Source organism: Salmo salar, chromosome ssa10, assembly GCF_905237065.1.
Source record: "Salmo salar chromosome ssa10, Ssal_v3.1, whole genome shotgun sequence".
Taxonomy (NCBI): domain Eukaryota; kingdom Metazoa; phylum Chordata; class Actinopteri; order Salmoniformes; family Salmonidae; genus Salmo; species Salmo salar.
The window spans coordinates 53,863,765-53,884,179 of NC_059451.1; the positions used below are offsets into that span (position 1 = coordinate 53,863,765).

Below are 20,415 nucleotides of genomic sequence, written 5' to 3' on the forward strand. Positions count from 1 at the left end.
GAGGAGGAGAGACATTAGAAATACAACCATTAATATCATGTTCACCTGTAAATTCACCTGTAAATTCACCTGTACATTCACCTGTACACTCACCTGTACATTCACCTGTACGTTCACCTGTAAATTCACCTGTACATTTACCTGTACATTCACCTATACGTTCACCTGTAATTTCACCTGTAAATTCAGCTGTACATTCACCTGTACTTTCACCTGTAAATTCACCTGTACATTCACCTGTACACTCACCTGTACATTCACCTGTAAATTCACCTGTACATTTACCTGTACATTCACCTATACGTTCACCTGTAATTTCACCTGTAATTTCACCTGTAAATTCAGCTGTACATTCACCTGTACTTTCACCTGTAAATTCAGCTGTACATTCACCTGTACAATCACCTGTACATTCACCTGTACATTCACCTGTACATTTACCTGTACATTCACCTGTACGTTCACCTGTAAATTCACCTGTACATTTACCTGTACAATCACCTGTACATTCACCTGTACATTCACCTGTAAACTCACCTGTACATTCACCTGTACATTCACCTGTACATTCACCTGTAATTTCACCTGTAAATTCAGCTGTACATTCACCTGTAAACTGAAATCCGTTTTACTCCATAAATGGAAGGCCCTACTGAACTGGGGAGAATTGAAAGGAAGCAGTGTAAAACTCCCATATAAAATGCAATAATAATAATAATAATGTTTTGGCTGTAATCTGATGTAGATATTAACAGAGTACCATGTTGTAAAAATGTATTCAGATTTCTGCTATGTTTTACTGTGTGATATTTATTCCCACTATGCCAGGATTTAAATGACTTCAAGCCTCATGGAAAAGGCAATGACGGACACACACACCCAACAAAATTGATATTTATGTATTATAAAAAAACATAGGAATACTAGGAAACCAAATGAAACCTCCTGCTACTCTGCCCGCCTGCTCTCCAAAAGCTTCTAGAGACTGTAACTATGTATTACCTTTCGCAGGGCATTTTTCTTGCTTCCTGATAATAACTAGGAACATAAGCAATCAGGGCCTAAGAGGATTTGATTGTACATCTAGGCGGAGACATAGTGCTTTTGCCATTAGGACTTGGGTAGAATGCTCTGTCAGTAGCCGGGTTTCCATTAGAAACCTGCAGCTACTGGGGTTGATATATAATGTGCATGGGTTAACCTTTTCAATCATGGTGTCAACACTTTGGATTTGCTTCTCCTCATCTCTTTCGTCCCTAACCTCGCCACTCTTTCTCTCGCTCTCTCTCTCTCTCTCTGTCTGTCTATCTCTCTCTCTCTCTCTCTCTTTCTGTCTGTCTATCTCTTTGTCTGTCTGTCACTCTCTCCCTCTCTCTCGCTCCCTCTCTCTCTTTCTTCGCTCCTTCTCTCTCGCTCGCTCCTCTCTCTCTCTCCCTCTCTCTCTCCCCCTCTCTCTTTCTCACTCCTTCTCTCTCTTGCTCGCTCCTCTCTCTCTCTCACTCTTGCTCCCTCTCTCGCTCTCTCTCTCTCTGTCTGTCTATCTCTTTCTCCCTCTCCCGCTGTCTGTCTGTCTCGCTCTCTCTCTCTCTGTCTGTCTATCTCTTTCTCCCTCTCCCGCTGTCTGTCTGTCTCGCTCTCTCCCTCTCTCGCTCTTGCTCCTTCTCTCTCTCTCTCTCTCTCCTTCTCTCTCTCTCTTCTCATCTCTCTCCCTCTCTTGATAATGAAATGCTTGCTCCAACTTCCCTTCTATCTGCCTTCTGAGTCCACAATTTAGATTACTTCATCTCGCCGAGCAACAAACTGAATGAAATTTCGATTTGAGCAGAAAGTAATTTACTGGGATCTGGCCCCATTTGTCATCATATCTCACCGGGTGTTTGCTCTATCACTGCACTTATGCAATCAAATAAGACCACAGCATCTGACATGCTCAGGAGAGAGAGAGGGGAGGGAGGGAGGGAGGGAGGGAGGGAGGGAGGGAGGGAGGGAGGGAGGGAGGGAGGGAGGGAGGGAGGGAGGGAGGGAGGGAGGGGAGAGGACGGGAGAGAGGAGGAAGGAAGGATAGAGAGCGAGAGGGATAGAGAGAGAGTGGTTAACATTCGTGTATGTGGATCCTAAGATTAAGATGTTCAGCCTAAATCGCAGATGAGGAATATATTTGTGATCGTTTATTCTTGAACTACTAAAATTATTCTAAAATTAAATGAGATGAATGATGTTATTCATTAGGAATATTCTGAGCAATGCTCTTGTAGGAGTCTGTACCTATTTTGCCCACAAACAAATTAATTAAATAGTGGACAAATGGCACCAAGTACTGTAGGAGATGTAGCCTGGTCACAAACCTGGTTCAGCTGTCCCCTCTCTGACTGACTGTTGTTGTTAAATGTATTGACATAGAGTGACAGAGACTTCATTGGAAAGGGAACCACTAAAATGGCTTTCAATAGGAAGCTGAAGAAACACATTTTGTCTTGGCATCGATTGAAAGGGCTCAATCAAAACTCCATTTCAAAAAGGAATTAGCTGGACGACTGTTGTGACAACACTGCTGCCATTTCAGGGCCTTAGCTGGGGTACACATGGTGTGTGTGTGTGTGTGTGTGTGTGTGTGTGTGTGTGTGTGTGTGTGTGTGTGTGTGTGTGTGTGTGTGTGTGTGTGTAGGAAGAGGAGAGGGATGTCATTGTTTTAACACTACAGAAAATTGTTATCTCTTATATTATCTACGCTGTTGAATTCCAGACGTATAGACAAACACAATAACAAACCAAAAAATGTGGATACTGTAAATCTTCCAATCCTTTGTTCTTATAGTCTTATAGGAAGACATTTCACCAACAGGAAGTGCTGTTGTCAAACCATACACAACACATAAAACACTCCAAGTTATAGAAAATGGTCATATTTGATTGGATATAAGAAAAGTGCAGTGATGGTTCACAAACACTCAGTGAGATAGAAACAGGAATGCATCAGTCATGAAAATTACACTTTGTTTTGTTTGTTTCTACAGCTATGTGCAAATACTGTGTGTTAACATCTTGTTTGACACTACCACCTCTCATTCACTCTGACCCTGAACACATAGAAAAACACTGTATACTGCAGCATAGCTCTTCTCATATATATACATAAATATATACATATATATACATAAATATATACATATATATATATTTCCCAGTATAACAACAGTTAGCCAGTGTTCATGTCTTTTAAGGGGCGGTTTAAACAAAGAAAATAAATACTTTTCTGCCCTCCATCCATCCATTCTTCCTTTTCATTTTGTCTCCCCGTCGCTGGGCCTCTATACATAGCAGGTTAATCACCAGGCAGGGATAGCTGCTGATAGTATTTGATTTAAAGGGCTGCTCAATGAAGTTGCTATCAGCCTGGACTTGGATTTTAATGGTCTATGTTTTCCATTGAGCTGCTGTATTGGGGTGGAGGTTATAGGGGGGATGAGGGGATGACGGGAGAGGACAGGGGGGAGATGAGGGGATGACGGGAGAGGACAGGGGGAGAGAAGGGAATGACGGGAGAGGACAGGGGGAGATGAGGGGATGACGGGAGAGGACAGGGGGAGATGAGGGGATGACGGGAGAGGACAGGGGGGAGATGAGGGGATGACGGGAGAGGACAGGGGAGAGAAGGGGATGACGGGAGAGGACAGGGGGAGATGAGGGGATGACGGGAGAGGACAGGGGGAGATGAGGGGATGACAGGAGAGGACAGGGGGAGAGAAGGGGATGACGGGAGAGGACAGGGGGAGATGAGGGGATGACGGGAGAGGACAGGGGGGAGATGAGGGGATGACGGGAGAGGACAGGGGGAGATGAGGGGATGACGGGAGAGGACAGGGGGAGATGACGGGATAGGACAGGGGCAGATGAGGGGATGACAGGAGAGGACAGGGGGAGAGAAGGGGATGACGGGAGAGGACAGGGGGAGATGAGGGGATGACGGGAGAGGACAGGGGGGAGATGAGGGGATGACGGGAGAGGACAGGGGGGAGATGAGGGGATGACGGGAGAGGACAGGGGGGAGATGAGGGGATGACGGGAGAGGACAGATTGAGGGGATGACGGGAGAGAACAGGGGGAGAGAAGGGGATGAGGGGAGAGGACAGGGGGGAGATGAGGGGATGACGGGAGAGGACAGGGGGGAGATGACAGGGGGAGAGAAGGGGATGAGGAAGCCCCAGGTCAGTATAATTAAGGTCTGGGGCTCTTTAGTGACATGACTGGTTTTCAATTCATTTCCCTCCAAATCAGAGGTTCAGAGGTTTTCAATGGGTTCCTTTGTTGTTTTTCAAGCACTTTGCCTGAACAATCAATCACATGACATGGGAGGATGGTTTCGTCAACCAACATGGGGGGCTATGTGGGGATTTTATTTGTGTTTACCTCCCTGTTCCCCTCCCACGCAGGGGATCTGAATAAGAGACACTACAAGATACCGTATGTCTTTCATTAAAAGATCATTTGGTGCTGTCTACTGTCTGTCTATAAGAGACTACCGGATTTCCGCTCTGACTGAATGTACCAGGTGATTTGAAATATAGCATCGCAGCTTGTTGTGTTGTTAGGCTGTCTGGCAAATGCATAGCCTCGTTCCGCAGCTCGCTTGCCGAGGCTTTTTGAAGCAGCAGTGAAATAACCACACAACAATGATTCCCGCGTCATAGTCCATTAAAAAATGCCTCTCCACATCGTCAGCCAAAGCACCTTAAAAGCACTAAGGCCATATTGATACTTAAACAGGGCTTTACATAATGACAAGAGCTGTATTAGAGTGAGAGAGGAGAGGGGAGGGGGAGGAGAGGGGAGGGGGGAGGAGAGGGGAGGGGGAGGTACAGGAGAGGAGGGAGGTGATGATGGGGGGTGGGGATCAGCCAATTACACTTGGTTAATTTAGAGTAACAGATCTGGCCCCTGGTGAATTGAAGGCCTTGAATTAATTCTGTTATGACAAATCAAGATAAACGTTTTGCCTAAATTGCATGCGATTTAATTAATTTCTGAAATACCGGTTCTTTCCCTTTCCCTAATACTTCACATGTTCCTGTTGCTGTCATACTGCTGCAGACTTCAAAGTGATATTAAAGAACCAACTATTACATTTACCTAGCAGCACATTCTACTAGAAAAGTGCCATTTAAGTACCTTGTCTCTATTCAATTAAAGGGACAGTGTTCATTTTACGTCCAAATCCAGCCGACACATGATTGCTACGCTGGATAAATTAATTATTTCTCTCTCTCTTCACTCAAACCAACCCACACAACTAAAGCACCTCTGATTTAAACACAACAGTAAGTAAAGCTGGTGAAAGCTGTATTGGGAGGTTATTTTACAACGACAGAGACACACGGGTAGCTTAAAGGTACCTTATTCCCTATATAGCGCACTACTTTAGACCAGAGCCCTATGGCATCCTATTCCCTATATACAGCACTACTTTAGACCAGAGCCCTATGGCATCCTATTCCCTATATACAGCACTACTTTAGACCAGAGCCCTATGGCATCCTATTCCCTATATACAGCACTACTTTAGACCAGAGCCCTATGGCATCCTATTCCCTATATACAGCACTACTTTAGACCAGAGCCCTATGGCATCCTATTCCCTATATACAGCACTACTTTAGACCAGAGCCCTATGGCATCCTATTCCCTATATACAGCACTACTTTAGACCAGAGCCCTATGGGAGAGCAAAAGAGGTCTATGGGTCCTGGTCAAATGTAGTGTACTACATAGAGAATAGGGCAAGGGTATTCAACTCTTACCTTACGAGTTCCTGCTGGTTTTCTATTCTACCTGATAATTAATTGCACACACCTGGTATCCCAGATCTAAATCAATCCCTGATTAGAAGGGGAAAATATATTTTTTAAATGCAGTGGATCTGTCTTGGAGGTCCACAGTTGAGTTTGAGTGGAATAGGTTGTCATGGGCCCTGGTCATAAGTAGTGCACTATACAGGGGATAGGTTGCAATTTGCAATGTACCCTGACAGGCCTATAGAGTGAAAGTGTTTGGCCCTATACACAGTGTTTGTGGTGTGTCTTCCTGTGTGATTGATGGTGGATGGGTATCATCTCAGGTCAGGCACGTCTCCCATTAGAAGTAATGTGATGCATTTTCACTCATGCGTCACGATCAATGTGGAGCGGTTTTCACATCAGCTTTATTAATAAAAGTAAGAGATATAACTCCATTATTTATACTGCAAGAGCAATTTAATAATCCATTACAAGATGAGACCCAGAAAAAACTGAAACCCAGAAAACACTGGCCTTCACGATAATCCCCCCTTTTCTCTCTCTCTTTCGTTCTACCCCTTTCTCTATCTCCATCTCTCTCCATCTCTCTCTCGCTCTCTCAAAAGCCAATTTGGTTAATTAAATGTTTTGTTTGTTAGATGTGTGGACACGTCATTGGAAGTAGAGAGGAGGGAGGAAGGGAGAGGAGGGAGTAGAGAGGAAGGAGAGGAGGAGAGGGAGAAGGGAGAGGAGGGAGTAAAGAGGAGGGAGTAGAGAGGAGAGGAGGGAGAAGGGAGAGGAGGGGGAGGAGGAAGAGGGAGAAGAGGGAGTAGAGAGGAGGGAGAGGGGAGGAGGGAGAGGAGGGAGAGGGAGAAGGGAGAGGAAGGAGTAGAGAGGGAGAAGAGGGAGAGGGGAGAGGAGGGAGTAGAGAGGAGGGAGAGGAGGGAGTAGAGAGGAGGGAGAGGGGAGGAGGGAGAGGAGGGAGAGAGAGGAGGAAGAGGGGAAGAGAGGAGAGGAGACTGAGAGCAGATCTCATTAGATAAAACCCATCAGGACTAAAGCTAAATGAAGGGGGACTCTAATTAAAGACTTTAATTGTGTGGACTTACTGTCAGATGTTTTTTTCTAACCTGCTTTCCTTTCCTTATCTCTCCTCAAATCACAGGCTAGTCTAGTGCAGAGACAGGCAGGGACTCTGTCCCAATGGCACACTATTCCCTGTGTTTCAGCTCCTCTACCTCCTAGCTCTCATTACATTACAAGTGGCAAAGTGTGTCCTCTTTTCCATCCATCCCTTCCTCTCTATTTAAATTATGTTGTAGTGCCATTATGAATGGAGTGACCCATTGACTTGATCCTTGTTGATGAGGAGCTGGGTGGGGAGAGGAGAGACACAGGCCCTCATCGTCCCTGGAGGTCTGCTTACGGTGTATCGTAAGGTGTATTAAAGTACGGTCTATTATAGTACGGTGCATTATAGTATGTGTACTATAGAATGGTGTATTATAGTAGTGTATTACAGTACGGTGTATTATAGTATAGTGGATTTTAGTATGGTGTACTATAGAATGGTATATTACAGTAGTGCATCATAGTAAAGTGTATGAAAGACTGGTGTACTATAGTAGTGTATTATAGTATAGTGTATTATAGTACGGTGTAATATATTATGGTGTATAGTATGGTGTATTATAGTACAGTGGATTATAGTACAGTGTATTATAGTATGGTGTTTTATAGTATGGTGTTTTATAGAATGGTGTATTATAGTAGTGTATTATTGTATGGTGCATTATAGTACAGCATATTATAGTATGGTGTATTATGGTAGTATATTATAGTATAGTGTATTATAGTATGGTGTAGTATAGTATGATGTATTATATTATGGTGTATAGTATGGTGCATTATAGTATGGTGTATTACAGTATGGTGTATAGTACAGTGTATTATAGTACGGTGTATTATAGTATGGTGTATGGTAGAACGGTGTAGTATAGTAGTGTATTATAGTACAGTGTATTATAGTATGGTGTATTATAGTATGGTGTATTATAGTACAGTGTAATATAGTATGGTGCATTATAGAATAGGGTATTATAGTAGTGCATTATTGTACAGTGTATTACAGTACAGTGTGTTATAGAATGGTGTATTATAGTAGTGTATTATAGTATGGTGTATTATGGTACGGTGTATTATAGTACAGTGTATTATTGCTCTGCCCAGAGTAACCCTGAAGTACCCCCTCATGTGCATTTTACCAGAAGACCTATGGACTCGTGAGTCTTCTCAAGTACCCCCTGTGGATAGACCAAATACCCCCATGGGTCCTAGTACCTTGGTTGGGAACCACTGGTGTATATTATGGTGTAGTATAGTACAGTGTATTATAGTATGGTGTATTATAATATGGTGTATTATAGTATGGTGTATTATAGTATTGTTTATAGTACTGTGTATTGTATGGTGTATTATAGTACAGTGTATTATAGTACAGTATATTATAGAATGTGCTATAGTATAGTGTAGTATATTACGGTGTATTATAGTACGATGTATACAGTAGTATGGTTATTATAGTATGTTGTCTACTATGGTGTATTATAGAACAGTGTATTATACTATGGTGAATTATAGTATGGTGTATAGTACAGTGTATTACATTACAGTGTATTACAGCATGGTGTATTATAGTATGGTGTTTTATAGTATGGTGTTTAGTACAGTGTATTATAGTGTGGTGTATTACAGTATGGTGTTTTATAGTATGGTGTATTATAGTACGGTGTATTATAGTATGGTGAACAGTGTGGTGTATAACAGTATGGTGTATAGTACAGTGTATTATAGTATGGTGTATTACAGTAGGGTGTAAAATAGTATAGTCTATAGTGAGGTGCATTATAGTACGGTGTATTATAGAACAGTATATAGTACAGTGTATAGTACGGTGTATCATAGTATGGTGTATAGTATGTGTATTACAATACGGTGTATTATAGTATGGTGTATTATAGTACTGTGTGCTATAACACAGTATATAGTACAGTGTATATTATGGGGTGTATAGTACGGTATATTGTACGATGTATTACAGAATGGTGTATAGAATAGAGTAGAGCACGGTGTACAGTACAGTGTATTATAGTATGATGTATAGTATGGTGTGTTTAATATGGTGTATAATAGTGTGATGTATAGTACAGTTTATTATAGTATGCTGTATAGTATGGTGTATTACAGTATGGTTTATAGCACAGTGTATTATAGTATGCTGTATAGTATGGTGTATGGTTTATAGGACAGTGTATTATAGTATGGTGTATTATAGTATGTGTATTATAGTATGTGTATTATAGTATGGTGTATTATAATATGGTGTAATATAGTACAGTGTATAGCAAGGTGTATTATAATAAGTTGTACAGTACAGTGTATTATAATATGGTGTATTATAGTGTAGTGTATTATAATATGGTGTATTATATTACAGGGTATTAAAGTATGGTGTATAGTACAGTGTATAGTATTATGTAAGGTGTATAGTACAGTGTATTATAATATGGTGTATTATAGTACGGTGTCTTATAGTATGGTGTATAGTACAGTGTATAGTATTATGTAAGGTGTATAGTACAGTGTATTATAATATGGTGTATTATAGTACGGTGTATTATAGCATGGTGTATAGTATGGGTATGGTGTATTATAGTACGGTGTATAGTACAGTGTATTATTGTATGGTGTATAGTATGGTGTATTACCTGCTCTCCAGGACAAACTACCTGCTCTCCAGGACACCTACACCACCCGATGTCACAGGAAGGCCAAAAAGATCATCAAGGACAACAACCACCCGAGCCACTGCCTGTTCACCCTGCTATCATCCAGAAGGCGAGGTCAGTACAGGTGCATCAAAGCAGGGACCGAGAGACTGAAAAACAGCTTCTATCAGACTGTTAAACAGCCATCACTAACTTTGAGTGGCTGCTGCCAACATACTGACTAAAATCTCTAGCCACTTTAATAATTAAAAATTGGATGTAATAAATGTATCACTAGTCACTTTAAACAATGCCACTTTAGATAATGTTTACATACCCTACATTACTCATCTCATATGTATATACTGTACTCTATACTGTACTCTGTACTCTATAAAATCAAATCAAATCTATAATCGGCTTTCTATTTCGCAACAAAGCCTCCTTCACTCACGCCGCCAAACTTACCCTAGTAAAACTGACTATCCTACCGATCCTCAGCTTCGGCGATGTCATCTACAAAATAGCTTCCAATACTCTACTCAGCAAACTAGGTGCAGTCTATCACAGTGCCATCCGTTTTGGTACCAAAGCGCCTTATACCACCCACCACTGCGACCTGTATGCTCTAGTCGGCTGGCCCTCGCTACATATTCGTCGCCAGACCCACTGGCTCCAGGTCATCTACAAGTCTATGCTAGGTAAAGCTCCGCCTTATCTCAGCTCACTGGTCACGATAACAATACCCACCCGTAGCACCTGCTCCAGCAGGTATATCTCACTGGTCATCCCCAAAGCCAACACCTCCTTTGGCCGCCTTTCCTTCCAGTTCTCTGCTGCCAGTGACTGGAACGAATTGCAAAAATCACTGAAGCTGAAGACTTACATTTCTCTCACTAACTTTAAACATCAGCTATCTGAGCAGCTAACTGATCGCTGCAGCTGTACATAGTCCATCTGTAAATAGCCCACCCAATCTACCTACCTCATCCCCATATTGTTTTTATTTACTTTGCTGCTCTTTTGCACACCAGTATCACTACTTACACACCTTCATCTGCTCATCATCATCTGCTCATCTATCACTCCAGTGTTAATCTGCTAAATTGTAATTACTTTGCTACTTTGGCCTATTTATTGCCATATCTCCTCAGGCCATTTGCACACACTGTATATAGACTTTCTTTTTTTCTATTGTGTTATTGACTGTACGCTTGTTTATTCCATGTAACTCTGTGTTGTTGTTTCTGTCGCACTGCTTTGCTTTATCTTGGCCAGGTCGCAGATGTAAATGAGAACTTGTTCTCAACTAGCTTACCTGGTTAAATAAAGGTGAAATATATATATATATTTTTTTAAATACCATCTACTGCATCTTGCCTATGCTGCACGGCCATCGCTCATCCATATATTTATATGTACATATTCTTATTCATTCCTTTACACTTGTGTTGTATAAGGTACTTGTTGTGAAATTGTTAGATTACTTGTTAGATATTACTGCATGGTCGGAACTAGAAGCACACGCATTTCGCTACACTCGCATTAACATCTGCTAACCATGTGTATGTGACCAATAAAATTAGATTTGATTTATTACAGTATGGTGTATTATAATACGGTGTATTATATTATGGTGTATAGTACTGTGTATGGTATGGTGTATTATAGTGTAGTACAGTGTATAGTACAGTGTATAGTATGGTGTAAAGTACAGTGTATTATACTATGGTATATATTACGGTGTACTATAGTATGGTACATTGTAGTACGATGTATAGTATGGTGTATTATAGTATGGTGTTTAGTACAGTGTATTGTAATATGGTGTATAGTATGATGTATTATAGTACGGTGTATATTACAGCGAATTATAGTATGGTGTATTATAGTACAATGTATTATACTATAGTGTATTATAGTACCGTGTATAGTAGTGTATTGTAGTATATGTATATTACAGTGTATTATAGTACATTGTATGGTATGGTGTATTATAATATAGTGTATAGTACAGTGTATTATAGCATGGTGTATAGAATGGTCTATAGTACAGCGTATAGTAAGTGTATTATAGTATATTACAGTACGGTGTATAGTACAGTGTATAATAGTATGGTGTATTATAGTATGGTGTATGGTACGGTGTATAATAGTATAGTGTAAAGTACAGTGTATTATAGTACAATGTATAGTATGATGTATTATAGTACAGTGTATAGTACAGTGTATAATAGCATGGTGTATTATAGTATGTGTATTATAGTACGGTGTATAGTACAGTATATAGTATGTTCTATAGTACGTTGTATTGTAGTATGGTGTATAGTACAGTGTATTATAGTACGGTGTATAGTATGGTCTATAGTATAGTGTATTATTGTACGGTGTTTAGTACAGTTTATTATAGTACAGTGTATTATAGTATGGTGTATTATTGTACAGGGTATTATAGTACAGTGTATTACACTACAGTGTATAGTACAGTGTAATATAGTACGGTATATAGAATGGTGTATAGTGTGTATAGTGTTTGTATCTACCTGCCTGTGTTGATATGTAGCAGCAGCATGTTACTGAGTATTAACTCAATTACTAGCAGTACAGTATATTTAGAGCGTTCAGATTATAGACATATATGATCACTGCAAAACAAAATATTTGCACATTTAACTGTCCATTTCTGTAAGACAAACAGTATCAGAATTTTCTCTTATTACAATAAATATTTATCAAAATAAAAATAAATAACAAACTATGTTTACTGTTTGGCAATAGTCTGTAATATATATATATATTTTTTTTTTGTTAAGTGGTGTGGCACAGTCTAAAGCTAAAAGTATTGCTAAGAAAAATCTACTTAATCAACTCTTGTTATTATACTGTGGTCTATTATGAAAAGTGTTCTCCTGATCCTTGCATTACACTGTGTCTCTACCCACTGAGTGGTTTGGCTCGTCTTCGCAAGGTCAAATTGTTGAACGATCAGGCTGTCAAATCAGACGATTCCGCATTAGCAGAATGAGACCGCCTGCCATCAGCAAGCGTTAGCTGGTTAAGTGTCCCACACACTTTATATAAATATTTAAAAAGACCCTCTTTGTTAATTAAATTATCTCTTTTCTGATACACAAACTTGCCAAACAAGATGAGAAACCCTTTTAAATTCCCCCAGTGCTAAAAGGTCACCTATGCCTGTCCTGTATAGTCTCTCCTAGCATCTCGTAAAGCAAATACAAACCCTGGGGAACACAGCCCTTAGCCAGGCTCCCACCTTTTGCTGCTTGATGAAAAATGGCACGATGAACAAACAGACGTGCAGATGTTCTATTAGAAAAATACTGTTTTTCATCTTGTTCTCTGTCAACATGCCAGCAGTCAGTTTGACCTCTTTTTAAGAATAGTACGGAGAGAATTCAACGAGGAGAGATTTTTAAACAAGGCCCGACGTTGGGTGAATTTGAGACACATGTTCTCAATATTCTGAATGGAAAATACATTCCATGCTTCCATACATCGTTATATAGCCTGTAACATATTTCTACAACTCCTTCATTTCATATCCATGACTTAATTAATTCTACATCTTGATAGAATAATACATAAGGTGAACTTTTTATAACTAGCAACAAGCTGTTCTCCTTTCTTTTCTATTGTCCCAGAAACCAAGGCGTCCCATTTAAACCAAGGCGTCCCATTTAAACCAAGGCGTCCCATTTAAACCAGGGCGTCCCATTTAAACCAGGGCGTCCCATTTAAACCAAGGCGTCCCATTTAAACCAAGGCGTCCCATTTAAACCAGGGCGTCCCATTTAAACCAAGGCGTCCCATTTAAACCAAGGCGTCCCATTTAAACCAAGGCGTCCCCTTTTAACCAAGGCGTCCCCTTTTAACCAAGGCGTCCCCTTTTAACCAAGGCGTCCCCTTTTAACCAAGGCGTCCCATTTAAACCAAGGCGTCCCATTTAAACCAGGGCGTCCCCTTTTAACCAAGGCGAACCCTTTAAACCAGGGCGTCCCCTTTAAACCAGGGCGTCCCCTTTAAACCAAGGCGAACCCTTTAAACCAAGGCGTCCCATTTAAACCAAGGCGTCCCATTTAAACCAAGGCGAACCCTTTAAACCAGGGCGTCCCCTTTAAACCAAGGCGTCCCCTTTAAACCAAGGCGAACCCTTTAAACCAAGGCGAACCCTTTAAACCAGGACGTCCCCTTTAAACCAGGGAATCCCATTTAAACCAAGGCGTCCCCTTTAAACCAGGACGTCCCCTTTAAACCAGGGAATCCCATTTAAACCAAGGTGTCCGCTTTAAACCCGGTCGTCCCATTTAAACCAAGGCGTCCCCTTTAAACCAGGGCGTCCCCTTTAAACCAAGGCGTCCCATTTAAACCAAGGCGTCCCATTTAAACCAGGGTGTCCCATTTAAACCAGGGTGTCCCCTTTAAACCAAGGCGTCCCATTTAAACCAAGGCGTCCCATTTAAACCAGGGTGTCCCATTTAAACCAGGGTGTCCCCTTTAAACCAAGGCGTCCCATTTAAACCAAGGCGTCCCATTTAAACCAGGGTGTCCCATTTAAACCAGGGTGTCCCCTTTAAACCAAGGCGTCCCATTTAAACCAAGGCGTCCCATTTAAACCAGGGCGTCCCATTTAAACCAAGGCGTCACCTTTAAACCAGGGCGTCACCTTTATTTTTCGTGACAGTAACATCCTTTTTTTGTCAGGAAATTAATGTGGGACATAGATCCATCGATACAAGTTGTCATTCCAGAATAGAAAATGATATACAGTATGTTACGGTATCTGTACACTTGCTTGAAGGCAGATCTGTACCGCACAATACACACATGCAAACAGACCAAAGCACCCAAACAGACAGAAACACACACACACACATACAAACACCCACACATGTTACCTGTATGCACCCTCGCTGAAGGGTGATCTGCACAATTTACACACGCAACAACAAAAACACACACACACACACACAGCAGCCTGCGCCCGAGCCCTCAAACGATGTTAACACACAAACTCACACACACTCCCAGCAGGCTCCGCCGACCATAACCCGTCAGTCTCACCTGATGTAGTCGTTTCTGCAGAGGATCATGCCGCTCTTGGTGTAACAGGAGGTGCCTATCTCCCCCAGCTGGGCCTGGCAGCAGGAGCACTTAAGGCATCGGCTGTGCCAGTAGCTGTCCATGGTATAGAGAAGGAAGCGGTCAGCGATCTTCCCCCCGCAGCCCGCACACCTCTTCCAGGACAGGGACCCTGCTCCCACCGGAGGGGGCTGGCTGCTACCTCCAGGATTCACCATGGTCCCTGGTGAAGAAATAACAAGAGAGACAAACATGTTGATATCAGTATTGGTCACTGGTTAAGAAATACAGAAGTGATAAGGATTCCTGTTAGTGTTGATTTTGAAGCATTGTTCCGGTCATGAAGAAAAAACACAAGAGATTAAGAAAGTTGTTATGAGACTGGTGGTGACTGACAGCTGGTGACTAACAGATGGTGACTGTGAGGTGGTGACTGACAGGTGGTCACTAACAGGTGGTGACTGACAGGTGGTGACTGACAGGTGGTGACACCTGGAACATATTAAGACAAGAAAAAGGTTGCTGACCGAAACAACAAAACAATAAACATGCAGAGGTTATAGGTCATATCTTGTTGTGTGCAGGAATTCTTTTCTACAACCTGTAATACAGCACTCAGAAGCTTCAGATGGTGTTTTCAGGGATCGTTAACTAAAATATTGTTGTCTGACACAGTGCACATTGCGGTTTATGGAAACTCTTTTTTGAACATTTGCGGTTTATGGCAGCTCATATTGAAACATTGCGGTTTATGGCAGCTCATATTGAAACATTGCGGTTTATGGCAGCTCATATTGAAACATTGCGGTTTATGGCAGCTCATATTGATACATTGCGGTTTATGGCAGCTCATATTGAAACATTGAGGTTTATGGCAGCTCATATTGAAACATTGCGGTTTATGGCAGCTCATATTGAAACATTGCGGTTTATGGCAGCTCATATTGAAACATTGAGGTTTATGGCAGCTCATATTGAAACATTGCGGTTTATGGCAGCTCATATTGAAACATTGCGGTTTATGGCAGCTCATATTGAAACATTGCGGTTTATGGCAGCTCATATTGAAACATTGCGGTTTATGGCAGCTCATATTGAAACATTGCGGTTTATGGCAGCTCACATTGAAACATCGCGGTTTAGCGGCTCTTATTGAAACATTGCGGTTTATGGCAGCTCATATTGAAACATTGCGGTTTAGCGGCTCTTATTGAAACATTGCGGTTTATGGCAGCTCATATTGAAACATTGCGGTTTAGCGGCTCTTATTGAAACTACAAGTATTCTTCTCACACGAACATGGAGCTGAGTCAATCATTTTATATTTCAACCAAAAGTGTTCTTATTATTGAGATAAGACTTAAATTTATTTTAAATATACTTCTAGCAAAAGTTTTATAATGGCCAATTTACAACACAGTCACTACTTAATTTTTTGTCCAAAGCAGCATTTTGGCAGCCAAGCTACAAAATAGGCCTATACATGTGAAGTTGAACCAACTGAATTTTCAATTAGCCTACATTTGAATTCCTGGTCAACAGAGAGGCCAGTGTTGTAACAAAGTGATTAAAGTAGTGTTAAATTACGCTGTTTTCTCGGGGTCACGTGATCAGCCACATGTAAACCACACCTCATCCTCACCAACGAGGCAACCCAGGCAGGCTGAAAAAGCTTTAGTCTGAGATAGACAGTCTGTAGTGTGTGTCGGTTGTTTGTGAAAAAATGCTCTAGTTTGGGTACGATAGCATCGGTAATGTTGTCTGTTGTCTGTAAAAGCTTTATGTTGAGTGTCTGTCTGTAGTTCGTCTGTAGTACAAACAACTGACAGACCATATAAACCTATACCCACAGAGTGGTTTACCAGACAAACTATCATTGTCAAAAAACTTCCCAATGTGGCATCCATAAATTATTAGCCTGTTATAGTGAGATTAAGTGTTTGCAAAGCTGTAAAAGGACAGCAGACTGTAATAATTGTATTTATAAACAACAATAGAACTCTTCCGTCCCTTCATCAGTGGCTAAACCTGTTCTAAGGTTATAGAGAAGAAGGGCTACAAGTAATTTACTGTACTAAATCTGCACTTGATCTTTCTGACTCTCTCTCTTGTCTCTCTCTCTCTCTCTCTCTCTCTCTCTCTCTCTCTCTCTCTCTCTCTCTCTCTCTCTCTCTCTCTCTCTCCCACACACACACTCTCTCTCCTCTCATCTAAATGCTGTTTCCTCAATCCATTCTGTGGTTGCGGTGTGATGTGAAGAATGTGTGTTCACTGATAACACCAAGAGCCAGAAGAACAATTAGAGCAGAGCTGCATGGGGACCTGCCTTTTGTTGGGCTCTTAATGGCTTTAGAACAGCACATTACTCTATACCACGCTGTTCTTCACACCTGTCAATGTTCCCTTTCTATGGATGGCAGGAGAAAAAAAAGGTGGTCTGCATTGGCTTGTTATAATGGAGGGAAGACTGGGTGAACACAGGAGTGCTATTAATTGAAAAACCATAAAAGTTGTATGAGACTTTGCCTAACTCTGTCTGCAGGGGACGGACCCTATCAATGTCTAGCATGTGTTGCCTTTACAGAGAGACTCAAATCTACTGATATCACAGGCTACTATGGATGAATGGATTACATACACCATTACTATCCTACTATCCTATTTGTGATCACCTATTTATGCAATGCAAAACACGTTTTGTTTAAACTGATCTGAAACTAATATATTTTAATTCTAATCCTTTCCCAATTTCCAGCATGCAGGCAGACTTCATGGCTAGCTGAGACAAATCTTTGTTGAAAGGTAATTAGAGGAGAAGGGAAGGGGGAGAAAACGCTGCACTGAGAAAAGCATTCACTAACCCCATTAGCAGAGGCTCTTAGGGACAAGCTATACCTTAGTGCTGATTAAATCTAAAAGGAGATGAATCAAAAAGCTGGCCCGAAAGTGACTCCCTGGATAAATAAGATGGGCCATGTCAAGTTTCATTCCGGGTTGGGGAAGAGAGGACATTTGAGGGGGTAAAGCTTTTAACTTAAATGGGCTAACTCAAGTAATTACACGGACAGGCAATTTAGAAGGCAGTGAGATGGAGTCGGAGAGAAATACAAAACAGATCAGGCAACCCAGACCGGCTGCAGCCCAAGGCTAAACAACCCCCATTCCCGTTCTGGCAATCTGATGGCTGCGTTTGAATGGAAAGTAAAAAGTAAATGGAATTTACTACAGCAGACTACAGTAGAACACTGAAAAGAAGGTGTTATATGTATTGCCTGTGTCGAGAAAATTAAAACGTGGAAAAATAGAACTTAAAGAACATGCATGGGTTACTTTTACGAATCCCCTTATTTGAACCCAGACTCTCTATGTTTACAAATTACAATAAAATATTGACAGTACGTTATAGAGGTTAGGTTAATGAATAGAATATTAACATGATATAAAATCATACGCAAAGGCGCACAATAAAAGCATAGTATTCTCTTTTTAGTGGAACCTTTCACACCCAATTAGACCTATACCTTCATTATTGTTACGTACAAAAGGCATTGTAATAAATCACATTAAAGTGCCATGCATGATGCGACACATTCAGACCCATAATAACAATAATAAAACACCCACCTCGTTTGTCCCTTTTGAGAGTAATGATTGAATCTGTCTGTCACGTAGGTTTCTTAAAAAATGGTATAGCAACTAGGCTTGCATGGACGGACTACTTTGGACACCAAAAAAAATTGTACAAGGAGTCCAGAAAACTAGGCTATTGCGTAAATTACAGTGACCAGTCTATAAATCAAACGACAAACGTGAGACTTCTCCAGCGGTCCCTGTGATCGCGATTCGCGTCCTCAGAAATAGGCTGCTGTGACTGTGACTGCTGGATATTGTAAAACGAACGAAGCAAGGCTAATGGAGCTTTCAGATAGTATTTCCACTGGTGCCGTCCCGTTTCTTTCGTAATCAGATGCCAGTCCAACGCTGGATGATCTGCTCTACGCATGCAATAATTAATACAGAAGACCTGGCTGGCACTAAGTTTAGAATGATGCACGCACACAAAAATGTTGCGAAAATAACGCGACTACTGTCCTCTCTATCTCTCTCTCTCTCTCTCTCTCTATCTATCTATCTATCTATCTATCTATCTATCTCTCTCTCTCTCTCTCTTCTGTTCAACGCTACCTTGTCCCCAATGGTCGCCTGCTCTACATTTGACAGTGACAGAACGAAAATCCCAAGTAAACCTCCTCTAGTTGGATGACGTAAACCTCTCAGCAGCCAATCTACACGCGGTCCATTCAAGCGGAATAACAAATCCACCCAATCAGAAGAACGTAGTTGACTTGGACACCAAGTAAAGGAAGAAAATGCAGCTGAATGAGATATACTCGTCTTGTAGGCTACGCCGCGGGTCGAAAGAGAGAAACTCATCTCTGTACTGAGAACGGTTACGGTACTACTGTCCCTAATGGCGCGGTAAAGAGTTACACAGTAGGTCCCTGTGTATGACACATTGTGTTTAGCAAATGAACAACCTCCAAAATATCGTCCAAAAAGAACAGCAACATCTCAACTACGCAAAGTCATTACGCACACATTACGAACAAATATCGGATCCTTACGCAAAACATGACTCACAACATTCTTGTCTGCTTGGTTATACTTTAAAATAAGTTGCTCTTATACATGTGTAGTACGGTAATCACACCAGTAACACCAGTGTAATTGCATGGGGGTTACATAGTGCTTTACTAAGGGCGTTTAATGTAATTCTTAAAGAATATAACTTCAATGCCTTATTTCGTTTTGTGTCGATCTTTATGGACTGTCAGTTGGTCTAACCACTTGAGAGTGGTTAGACCTACCTAAACCCCAGCCCTACCCCTTATCTTTACAAAAAAATAAAATGTAAAGTCGTGCTGTTAAAATTACAGATTGTGCCTTTCTCTTAATATGTCACGAAACAAGTTTCATTCTACCCATAGTTTATGTTTTGTACACTTTTGTAACAGGGAGAACAGCGCCATCATCTGTCAATGAAAGTAACTGCACTCTTTACAATTTACAAAATACAATAAGTTGATGTTTCTGTTAATAATACTGATATTACCATGTGCCTTTTTTTCTTCTAGTAACATATGTGTTGTATGGTATAAACCAGAGTGTTATTTCATTATTATATATTTATAGCACATATTTATAGCACAGGTGTACCTGCAGTGTACTTCTGTTACTAACACTGAGTGTACAAAGCATTAGGAACATCTATTTTCCTACTATTGAGTTGCAACACCCTTTTGCCCTCAGAACAGCCGCAATTCATCGGTGCATGGACTACAAGATGTCAAAAGTGTTCCACAGGGATGCTGGCCCATGTTGACTCCAATGCTTCACACAGTTGTGTCAAGTTGGTTGGATGTCCTTTGGGTGGTGGACGATTCTTGATACACACAGGAAACTGTTGAGCGTGAAAAACCCAGCACCGCTGCAGTTCTTGACACAAACCGGTGCACCTGGCACCTACTACCATACTCCGTTCTATGGAACTTAAATCTTTTGTTGCCCATTCACCCTCTGAATGACACACATACACAAACCATTTCTCAATTGTGTTAGGCCACTCCTGCGTATGTCTTGGCTGTGTGTTTAGGCACGTTGTCCTGTTGGAAGGTGAACCTTCGCCCGAGTCTGAGGTCCTGAGCGCTCTGGAACAGGTTTCATCAAGGATCTCTCTGTATTTTACTCCGTTCATCTTTTCCTCGATCCTGACTAGT

General features: G+C 41.3%; 1 protein-coding gene across 1 annotated transcript in view; it reads right to left on the bottom strand.

Moving 5' to 3' along the window:
- The window catches only part of lmo4b (LIM domain only 4b), a 31,219-nt gene extending 12,350 nt beyond the window's left edge, over nucleotides 1–18,869 (bottom strand). Inside the window, exons 1-2 of the mRNA XM_014123657.2 lie at nucleotides 18,263–18,869; nucleotides 14,621–14,861 (exon numbers count right to left, since the gene is read on the bottom strand). Of these exons, the coding sequence (XP_013979132.1) occupies nucleotides 14,621–14,856 (236 nt within the window). The 5' untranslated portion in view covers nucleotides 14,857–14,861; nucleotides 18,263–18,869. The remainder of the gene's footprint in view (nucleotides 1–14,620; nucleotides 14,862–18,262) is intronic.
- Nucleotides 18,870–20,415: the final 1,546 nt, after the last annotated feature.